At 53.5% G+C, this 11,293-nt stretch overlaps 1 protein-coding gene across 5 annotated transcripts in view; it reads right to left on the bottom strand.

Annotated features, from left to right (window-relative positions):
• The window catches only part of LOC102257066 (saoe class I histocompatibility antigen, A alpha chain-like), a 60,354-nt gene that overhangs the window by 5,082 nt on the left and 43,979 nt on the right, over nucleotides 1-11,293 (bottom strand). For 4 of the 5 annotated variants that reach the window (XM_014530969.1, XM_014530971.1, XM_014530968.1 and 1 more), the window contains exon 6: nucleotides 1,270-1,275. The exons of the other annotated variant lie outside the window; for it this stretch is intronic. In XM_014530969.1, coding sequence (XP_014386455.1) covers nucleotides 1,270-1,275 — 6 coding nt within the window. The remainder of the gene's footprint in view (nucleotides 1-1,269; nucleotides 1,276-11,293) is intronic. 5 annotated transcript variants of the gene reach the window in all.

The following is an 11,293-nucleotide window of genomic DNA, read 5'->3' as shown; positions in this document are numbered from 1 at the left end:
ATCCTGCGATTGGAGGGTGATGGGGGTCAACGCCTGAGGGCTCCCAGTATGTGAGAGGGGGCAGGCTGGGCTGAGGGACACTCCCCCCCCCCACCCAGTGCACGAATTTTGTGCACCGGGCCCCTAGTAAGAAATAATCATTGATCGGTTGCCTCCTACACGCCCCACACTGGGGATGGAGCCCACAACCCATGCATGTGCTCTGCCAAAAACTTGAGCTCTGACCTCCTGGGTCATAGATCAATGTTCAACCACCTGGCCCGCTGGCTGGGGAATATTGAATATTTTCTGTTCTGTTGTGTCACAGTCAGGAGGGCTGTCTTGCTGGGTGGCTCTTGTCCTCATGCAGGTGATGTAAAGTGATGCCTTGTGTCTCTAAGTCCTAGAGACCTCGTGCTGATGCCCGTGCTGATGCATTGAATCACATCATCAAAGCTCACAGGTGTTGCTGTTCCCACAGAGCCCCCTAGAACAGCCTGTCAGCACTGGGAAGCGGTCTAGCTCACATGGTGGGACACACTTGTTCCAAATTCTGGTTTTCTGACATTTTATCAGGACAACAGAACTGTCATTTGGCACCTGCCAGGTGATATTTCTTGAAGGGAGAAGCTCATGTTCATTTTTAAAAATATATTTTTTTATTGATTTCAGAGAGGAAGGAGAGGAGGGAGAGACAGATACATGAATGATGAGGGAGAATCTTTGATTGGCCTTCTCCTGCTCACCCTATTGGGCATTGGGCCCACATTGGAGATTAGGCCCACAACTCGGACATGTGCCCTTGACTGAAATCATACCTGGGACCCTTCAGTCCGAAAGCTGATGCTCTACCCACCGGGCCAAACCAGCTTGGGCACTCATGTTCATTTTTGAGAAACTGTGAGCCAGTTCACCAAATCTCAGCAATCCTAGTGCCTGTGTCATTTATTCTGTTACATAAACATGGGCCAGGCCGGGTGTGGCTCAGTGGGTGAGCATTGACCTATGAGCCAGGAGGTCACGGTTCCATTCCTGGTGAGGGCACCTGCAGGGTTGCTGGCTGATCCCCAGTGGGGGGCATTCAGGAGGCGGCCTATCTGTGGTTCTCTCCCATCATGGATGTTTCCATCTCTGCCTCCCTCTCAGTTCCTCTCTGAAATCAAATTTTTAAAAAAATATTTTTATTGATTTCAGAGAGGAAGGGAGAGGGAGAGAGAGATAGAAACAACCAGGATGAGAGAGAATCATAGATCTGTTGCCTCCTGCACGTCCCCTACTGAGAATTGAGACCACATCCTGGGCATGTGCCCTTGACCTGAATCAAACCTGGGACCCTACAGTCCGCAGTCCTATGCTCCAACCGTGGAGACAAACCAGCTAGGGTTCATTTTTTTTAAAAAAAAGTAAACATGGGCCCTAACCGGTTTGGTTCAGTGGATAGAGCATTGGCCTGAGGACTGAAGGGTCCCAGGTTCGATTCTGGTCAAGGGCATGTACCTTGGTTGTGGGCACATCCGCAGTAGGGGGTGTGCAGGAGGCAGCTGATCGATGTTTTTCTCTCTCATTGATGTTCCTAATTCTCTATTCCTCTCCCTTCCTCTCTGTAAAAAAATCAATAAAATATATTTAAAAAAATAAAAAAGCAAACATGGTATCCCATGAGAAAGAGGCTAGCTCAGCTCCCACACATGATCTCCCTGGTACATGATACTTGGGAATGTGACAGAAGTGTTTTTTGTGTACTTCCGAGGTCATCCTATGAGGGGTATTTAATCGTCCATTTTTATTAAATACTGTTAAGAAATTAATTCGTTTGTGTAATGAAGGCAAGATATATGTATATATCTTCTTTTTAACAATATTTTTTATTTTTCCATTGCAGTTAATGTACAATATTGTATTTATTTAGGTATACAATTCTGTGATTAGACATTTATATAACTTACCAAGGTATCGTCCCATAAATCTAATACCCATGTGACCTCACATGTAGTTATTACAATGTGATTGACTGTGTTCCCTGTGCTGTCCTTTCCCTCCCCATGACCACACTGTAAGCACCATGTTGTAGTTCCCCTCCTTTACCTGCTGTGCCCAGTCCCTCCCCTGCCCTGCTGCAGCCAGCAGTCTGCTCTCTGTGGCTGAGTCTGTGGCTGCTGTAGGATCCTGTTGGGCGGGTTCCAGGCGGCTCTGAATGCTGGTTGTGGGGAGGGTGGTGGTCATTGTTCTGTAGTTGTGGGCAATGCAGGCACCACCGCGTTCACCTTTGGGACATCTCCACCGGTGGCCACGATGTTTTAAACATGTGGATGGAAGGATGAGGCTTCAGTGAAGAGAATAATTTCACCTCCTTCAACTGTGTCGTTTAAAGCAAAACTGGTTTTGTTCTGTCTGTCTGTCTGCTCTCTGCAGGTCAGTGCTGGGGAGGAGGAAGGACTATGGAGGTCAGGTGTCAGCCCATTCGTGCTGAGCTTGGCCTCAGCGTCCATGTCAGCGGAGTGAAAAGGCGAGGATGTCCTTCATCTCCCCCAACAGTGCTGACCCCCCACATCCCGGGAAAGGCTCTCGGATACTTCAGGGTTCCACAGACCACACTTTGAGAAAGGTTGTTCTGGATAAACAGGAGGCAGTTTCCCAACTGGTCACTGCCTCTCCTTCCTCTTGTCTTCCCAGAATCCCTCTCAGTCAGGCGAATCCTGCGCCCGAAACTGAGCTTACAGCACTGCCACTGGGACCTTCTAGAAGAGAGGTCACCCTGGATATTGTATGCCAGGGAGTGTCCTCAGCCTGGGAGGGAGGTGGAGAGACAGGGGTGTCCCCTCTGGGACAGGGAGCAGTTTGTGCCTAAAGACACCAGGCCCACAGACACCCACTGTGGTTTCTACTCCCTAGCTGAGTGTGCGCTCACATCCCACACAGAAACCTGACGTGTCTGTAGGAGAAGCCATCTTGGCCCTTTTATTTTATTCCTTTCAATGTTTAAAAATGTTTTTATTAATTATAGAGAGAAAGGAAGGGAGAGGGAGAAAGAGAGATATGTGGATGTGAGAGAGAACCACTGATTGGTTGCCTCCCCTACTCGCCCTGACCAGGGGTCACACCTGACACCTTCCAGTGCCCAGGACAGCACTCACCCCACTGACCCACACCGGCCAGGCCGGGTCCTTTTATGCAAATGAGCCGAATGCTCTGACCTGAAGCCCGGACAACGTGCAGAGCAGTCTGTCCACCAGGACATTCTGTGAGTGAGGACTCGCTCTGCGTCGGTTCCTCGCACGTGGCAGCCACCAGCTGCTGTGGCCACTGAGCCCTTGACACGTGGGTTCTATGCCGAGCAGGGGGACTTTTCACTTCATGGACCTTTAATTCCGCCGCCATGGGGGTCGTGGAGCTGCCACATGAGACAGCGCCCGGCTAAATGCTCTTAGTTTCCAGTCTCTGCCCGCACTGGGCACCGTGTGGCTCATTGATGGATGGAGGTGACAGTTGTCTTCACGTGGAAGCCATGGGTTTTCATGTGTCACTGACTTCAGTTGTGTGTGTGGGTCTCAGATACACCCTCACTCACAGCTGCCAGGAGAGTGTAATTAATACGCATTTAACACCAAGCTGCACAGGCATGAACTCAAATGTGAGTTACCCCCTAAGGGTGAAGGGTTCACAAACACTCCTCACTGGAGCCATCCTGTGTCTATCACCTGGGACCCTTGGTGTTGTGTTTGTTCACCTGGTGAACATGAGCAGGCACACAGGGCTTTACCGCAAGAGAAAATGGATATTGAACCCAACAGCCAGCAGCTCCCTGTAGGCCCCGCACATACTGAGAGAACATAACGCAGAGGATGCCACCTGTAGATTGCACCCTAGAATCCCTTAATTTCCCCCAACATTCTAACAATTCTTTTTCCCTTCGCCCTTGGAATGCTCTCCCCCAGAGCATTCATTACAGTTGTGGAATGAAAATTTCTCCATCCAAGTCCCAAAGGTGAAAAACCATGAAGGAAAACATGAAACTTTTCTATGTCAACCTCACACCCAGAGATACAAACTCAGGGCCAGAATGAAAGTCAGAGACGCACAAAAATGTTGACAGAGAAAGGGTCCCGTGGCCCAGTGTTCCTCAGCCAAAGCCCAGGAGGCTCCCTGTGGGAAGGCGAGGTGGGTTCGTCATCATTGCTGGAGGGAGAACGCATCCCACGGGGACCATGGGGCATCCTAGTGGGAAGGGGGGAGACAGGACACATCTAGGGTGTGGGCTCTGGATTGGCGGCCTGGGAGAGGGTCTGGGTAGTAGGCTGCTCTAGATGGTGGTGTCAGGAGGAGCAGCTCTATGGGTGGGCAGCTCAGTGACCATCGAGGGACAAGGCGCCTGCAGCGGTGACCATCTAGGGACAAGGCCGCCTGCAGCGAGGGTGGAGGGGCCGCTGGGGAGAAGCAGCCTCGCTGCCAGGAGCCAGCGCAGGGAGCTGTGTGGTCCTCTGTGAGCTGCGCGGGGGCCTGTGTGTGTCTGTGTTTAGACGCAGGGAGTGGGTGTTCCTCTGTCTCCCTTGTCATGGCCTCAGGGTGTCTGTGTCTGAGGGTGACGCTCTGAGAGGTGACTTGTGTCCAACAGGAGAGGAACCCGGCCCAGCTGTGAGCTCCGGGCCAGCTCCCGACAGCACTGAGGCCTCGTGTGTCAGACCAGTTCCTGTGGGGGCTGCTTCTCCTTCTCTCTGAAGTCCAATATCTAACAGCATCCACCACCCAATCCACAAATAACGCACATGAGGGAACAATGTGGAAAAGAAGAAATGCGAATGTGAAACAACTATATTTGTAATAAACACATGGAAACAATATGAGAACGTGGAATAAGAAAATAGGAATAAAAATTAAAATCTATCCGTTCAAAAATAAATTGAGGAATTAATTGAATCTATCAGTTCCTCAAAGATGTAAGAACATGAGGAGAGACTCAGCCGGAAATTGAAGACGTGGGCCTTTGCAACACGTCTCATGAATGTTAATGTGCTTGCATCTGACACATTCCTAATTTCTCCTTTAGGCATTTGTTCTAGAGCAGTGGTTCTCAACCTTCCTAATGCCGCAACCCTTTAATACAGTTCCTGGTTGGGGTGACCCCCAACCAAAAAATTATTTTCGTTGCTACTTCATCACTGTAATTTTGCTACTGTTATGAATCTTAATGTAAATATCTGATATGCAGGATGTATTTAGGTGACCCCTGTGAAAGTCTCGTTCGACCCCCAAAGGGATCGCGACCCACAGGTTGAGAACCGCTGTTCTAGAAGATCCTCAGACATGTCCAAAGAATACACATATTGAATGAGGGCAGGAGAGTCGGTGGGCACCAGCGGGCCTCCCATTTCCGCCAGGGCCTAGGGCGCGGATGCTGAACCCCAAGACCCTGAGGCTCTGGGTCCCGGCTCCTGTACCTTCTCCAAGAATTGGGCTTCTCCTGGGCCACAGCAGCCCTCCACATGGCGGCCTTGCACAGGGAGGAGCTGGGCAGGAGGAGGGAGACCCACGGAGGGGGGGTGGGGCGCCTGGGTGGCCTGCCTCCCTCCTGCTCAGCTCCAGGCTGGTGAGGGGGCTGCCATGGAGTCTCCTGGCTGCAGAACGTGTGGCCCCTTAAAGGCTGGCGATGGCGACAATCTGGAGTTAAGGGAAGACAAGGGGCTGCAGGCTCGGCTGGTGGGAGGCGACGATGTCCTTTAAAAAAAACAGTAATCGCCGAAACCGGTTTGGCTCAGTGGATGGAGCGTCGGCCTGCGGACTGAGGGGTCCCAGGTTCGATTCCAGTCAAGGGCATGTGCCTGGGTTGCGGGCGCATCCCCAGTGGGAGATGTGCAGGAGGCAGCGGATCAATGTTTCTCTCTCATCGATGTTTCTAGCTCTCTATCTCTCTCCCTTCCTCTCTGTAGAAAATCAATAAAATATATTAAAAAAAAACAAAAAACAGTAATCACATCATTCCCTGTAACAGATGCCGGTGTCCTGTATGTTCACCTTGGACATGATGACCGCGCACTGGTCCCAGGCTCTGACCCAAGTGGCACCCGCAGCTTTGCCTGTGCAGCCAGGTGCACGGGGTGCCCTTTTGGTCGATGCCAGGGCCCTAAGAGGAAGGGGAACGTCATGCCTCACAGATTCCCTACAGGAGACTCGGGGAAATGTCACTTCCTGTCTCCAGAAACTGCCGGAAGCCAGTCCATCCTTGCTGCTTGACACAGTCGCTGTAGGAAAGAAACATCTGCACAGCATATGTTTCAAGGGACCTGGACAGAACCTGGCTACAGATCTTGGCTGGAGAACCTAGACAGAACATGGCAGGAGAACCTGGATAGAACCTGGATAGAACCTGGCTGGAGGACCTGGACAGAACTTGGTGACCGAACCTGGCTAGAACTTGGCTGGAGAACCTAGACAGAACATGGCAGGAGAACCTGGATAGAACCTGGATAGAACCTGGCTGGAGGACCTGGACAGAACTTGGTGACCGAACCTGGCTAGAACTTGGCTGGAGAACCTAGACAGAACATGGCAGGAGAACCTGGATAGAACCTGGATAGAACCTGGCTGGAGGACCTGGACAGAACTTGGTGACCGAACCTGGCTAGAACTTGGCTGGAGAACCTAGACAGAACATGGCAGGAGAACCTGGATAGAACCTGGATAGAACCTGGCTGGAGGACCTGGACAGAACTTGGTGACCGAACCTGGCTAGAACTTGGCTGGAGAACCTAGACAGAACATGGCAGGAGAACCTGGATAGAACCTGGATAGAACCTGGCTGGAGGACCTGGACAGAACTTGGTGACCGAACCTGGCTAGAACTTGGCTGGAGAACCTAGACAGAACCTGGCTGGAGAACCTAACCAGAACTTCACTGGAGATCCTGACCAGAACTTGGCTGGAGATCCTGGCTAGGCTGCTGATCAACTGAAGGCTGTCTCTATGTCATTCCTTCTTCGCCGACTCCGTCCACACCTTTGGGGACCCCTGGACCCGCTGGGGTTGGACCCCAACAAGAAATCACTAGAACTCCTCTTCCTCCCGCTTCCTCTGAGCCCTGGGGCAGCCCCTCTGAAAGCAGCAGCAGGGGTGTGTCCCCTGGGTGCCACCTGCTCAGCCGGGAGTGCTCCCTCCACCAGGCTCGGGAGTGTCTGCTGGTCCAGGAGCCGGAGTGACAATGCTCTCAATCACTTTCTTCATAGAGAAGGAGGCCCTCAATTTATAAAACAGCGACCTCAGCTTTTGGGCAACACACACGTGCATGCACACACACACACACACACACACGAATAAAGAAGCCAGGCCTGGCCGGTTTCCCTCCGTGGATAGGGCATCGGCTGCGGACTGAAGAGCCCCGGGTCCGATTCCAGTCAAAGGCATGTAGCTCAGTTGCAGATCCGGGACCTGGTCGGGGGAAGTGGGAGGCAACCTATCAATGTGTCTGTCACATCGGTGTTCCTCTCTGTCTCTCCTTCTCCCACCCACTCTTTCTAAAAATCAATGGAGAAAATCACTCTGGGTGAAGATTTAAAAAAGAAGAAGCCAGGGTCTGACCTGGAGGGAGCTGGCCTGGAAGTTTAAAAGATAGAACTATGTGGGAGTGTTAGGACGAGGTGTTCAAGGGTCTTTGAGAAATGGCCCTGCTACCGTTGGTGGGAATAAAGCTTATTCCTTTCAGAATCGGAAACACCCTGAACAGACGGCTCCGTGAGCTTCAGAACTAGCAAAGGACCAAGAAAACAATGTGTCCCTCAGTTGGAAGAGTGATCCTGAAACTGATGAACATTCCTCGGTGCAGCCAGGGGCGCTCACTTCAGGCGACGTTGAGTGGGAGACGGTGACACCAGTGAATTTCTGTCCCCAGCACCTGGGGCCTCAGGAAAAGGTTAATGGTCCCCAGGTCTCATTCTGATGGCGGCAGGAATATCCTGCTTCCCACGCAGAGGGTGATGGAGACGGTGCCCGCGCATATGAAGCGGACCCTGCGACCGTCACACTGAGCCCCAAGCCCAAGCTCCTAATAGCATCGTTTCATCTCCTGTTTACAGAAAAGCTCCTGCTCAGAAAGTGAAAGGAGAGAAAACACGTGACTGAGTAGAAGGACCTTCGGACGCTCCCAGCAGTTGAAGGGTTCTCACCGCTGCCCCAACATGCAGAACCGAGAGAGCTCATCCGCATCAGCAAACTTGGCGTAACGCATTGAGTAAGGTTTCCCTGCTTTTCATGCTGCATTTAAACAACGAAGCCAACAATGTGGGCCTATCTGGTGTGGCTCAGTGGAATGAGTGTCGCCTGCAGACTGAAGAGTCCTGGGTTTGATTCTGGTCACGTGCACATGCCACGGTTGTGGACTCCATTTGCAACCGGGGGCGTGCAGGATGCAGCGGATCCATGATTTTCTCTTATCATTGATGTTTCTCTTCCTCTCCTTCTCCCTTCCTTTCTGCAACCATTAAAACTGTATTTAAAAAAATAAAGTCTTGTGTTTACATCCAGCCTCAGACCCTTTCCCATCGTCCAAGATTAACATCGGAGGGGGCGTGTCAGGCTCAGAAGCGGGGGCAGCCCGGCCACTTAATTACCGCCTCAGGGCTGTGCTGCTCAGTGTCCTCAACGGGAAGAAGGGGCCTCCACTCCAGGCCTCTGGGCCTCTCGCTGGGATGACTGTGTGCTCAGGGACTACTTGGACCCAGATGATTTTTTAAAATTATTTTAATTTTTTCCTTTTTATTGAATACATTGAGTGACACTAGTTAACAAAATTATACAGTTGAAACAGTTTTTTTTATCTCTGTTCTCATCTACCACTCCTTTATCCAATTACTATTTTATATATATATTGTCTAAAGTTTTACATATGTCTCCTTTTTCCCTGATTGACCAACCCTGCCCTGGTCATTCCCACCCCGGAGGGCAAGCCCCCACCGCTCCAGTGTCTGTGTCATTGGTTATGCTGAAATGCAAGCATACAAGTCCTTTGGTTGCTCTCTAACCCCCCTCCCCTGCCATTTGTCTCTGGATCTATTTTTTGTTCATCAGTGTATGTTGGTCATTATATACCACCTATGAGTGAGATCCTGTGATATGATCTTTTTCCGACTGGCTTGTTTCGTTCAGCATCATGCTCTCCAGGTCCCTCCATGCTGCTGCAAATGGTAAGAGTTCCTTCTCTTTTAGAGCTGGGCCTGGATGCTTCTTAAACCTTTTAACCAGAGACGCTTGCCCTCCTGCTCTGTTAGGGCCTTTGAACACCCAGGACCCATCTTCTGGGCCTGTGGGTGGAGAGTCAGGAAGGGCTAAGGCGCCTCCTCCCCACGTGCCCACAGCCCAGAGGGGGAGGGGCTCCTGGAGGGTCACCCTGTGCCCCCCTTTGTGTGAGACACCGAGCTGGGGGCACCCGCGGCTCGGGGTTCCCATCCATTGAGCCCGGGGCCCAGCCCGGCTTCTCCCCCAAAGACCTCTCCCTGAGGACGGTCCCAGGAGAGGGCGGACCTCAGACCTGCTGAGCCCTGAGAGCAGCAGCGGAGGTGGCGCTGTCCCCCTTCAGGCCCCAGAGCAGGACCAGCGGCCCAAGAGCCGGGCCTGGTGCTGGGGCGGCTCCTCCTGAGCCCCGAACCGCGGGGGGCCCCTCCCAGGAGTGAGGTGCGGGCGCCTCCGAGGGGTAAACGCGGCTCCGGGTCCCCAGCTCTGACTGCGGGCAGCGCAGGAGGCTCCTCTTCCCTTTGGGGTTCCGGTCCCCACACCTGGTTGCTTCCCCCCCCCCCAGGGAGTCTGCGGGGTGAGGAGGGGGAGCTGGGGCCCCGTTGCCATGACCCCCGTGGAGGTGGGGCCTCGGACCCCCTCCCCCATCTGCCTCCTGCAGCTCCCCGCCTGCGGGGCACCTTAGTGTGAGGAGCCCCGGGAGCTGAGTGGGAAGCGTCCGCCCGGAGCTCCTGGGCCTTTAAAGCTTCACCTGAGTCGCTGGCCTGTGGCGAGTTCCCTGTGCAGAGCGCCCCCCGCGGGAGGGAGGCGGCTCCTGCAGCCACACCTTCGGCGCCAACAGGGGGCAGCAAAGGGCATGTTTACCCCAAAGGCCACGCCTCCCAGCGCCCAACCTCAAGGCTTTAAAGTGGGGGTGTTATTTGTTTTCTCTATAATGAGTGTGTGTTGTCCCCATAATTGAAATGCATTCTCCCTGAGTGTGAGCCTCAGGGCACTGACCCCACAGGCGCCCATTTCGCAGGATCCTGCGCGTTCTGGGCTGTGTGTGTGGCCATGGCCTCTCCCTCTGTGATCAGGACAGTTGATCAGTGCGGCTCCTTTTCTCATTGAAAACTGTGCTCAGCAGGAGGGAGCCCCTCCCTCTCTCTCAGAAAGAGGGGGCTCCCCCGGGAGCCAGAGCTGGTGGCCTTGCTGAGGGGCCCGGGGCGGGTTCCCACGGGGACAGGGCGGAGCGGGAAGGGAGGGAGGCGGGGGTTTGTCCAGCGGCGTCTCCCCCAACAGGCCTCCAGCTGTGAGACTGAGAGGAGGGCGGCCCCCAGGTGCGTGGCGACTTGGGGAGGGAGTGACTCTGTTGGTGAGAGAAGCCCCTTCCCCTCCACATGGAGAGGCTCCTGCTCTGAGTACCTGACCGCTTCTCTGGGACTCACCATCGCTCAGCGAAGCCCCGTCCCCTGCGCATCCCTGGAGACAGCACAGCGCACGGAGCTCCCAGAAACCGCTGCCTCTGGGGACACAGCGCCTGGGATGCGAGGAGGCCCCGCGGGGCTCAGGGCGACCCAGGAAGCCTTCCCGGAGGGGGCGGCGGGCAGGACCAGCCCAGGACTCAGATCCACAGAGCTGCTGGGAGCCGCGCAGCCTCCTTTGCGGGTCCCCGGCCACCCGACTACACACCGGTCCCTCCACCCTCGTCCGGGACACGGTCTGCCGTCTTTCCTAGACTCCTGGGCCACGGTCTGCTAGGGTGGCCCTGGCAGCAATGAGCCTGAGTCCGGGTCAGGGTCTAGGTATTAGTTGAGGGTGGGGCGACCGCAGGGGCTCCTGGGTCGGGGTATCATGGACATTGTGTCCACATGTCTACACACTCTGACAGTATCTCACATGCTATTCATACTTGCCTTGTTTTTCTTTGGTTTATGTTGGTTCCATATTATTTCCCCTAAAGATTTATTGGGGAGAAACCAAGATGGCGGCATAGGTAAACACCAGAAATTGCTGCCTCCGACAACAATTTCAAAAATACAACGAAAAGACAAAATGGACATCATCCAGAACTACAGGAAGGCTGGCTGAGTGGAAATTCTACAACTAGAAGGAAAGA

Source organism: Myotis brandtii, unplaced genomic scaffold, assembly GCF_000412655.1.
Source record: "Myotis brandtii unplaced genomic scaffold, ASM41265v1 scaffold785, whole genome shotgun sequence".
NCBI classification, from domain to species: domain Eukaryota; kingdom Metazoa; phylum Chordata; class Mammalia; order Chiroptera; family Vespertilionidae; genus Myotis; species Myotis brandtii.
This window is presented reverse-complemented; position numbering and strand designations above follow the sequence as displayed.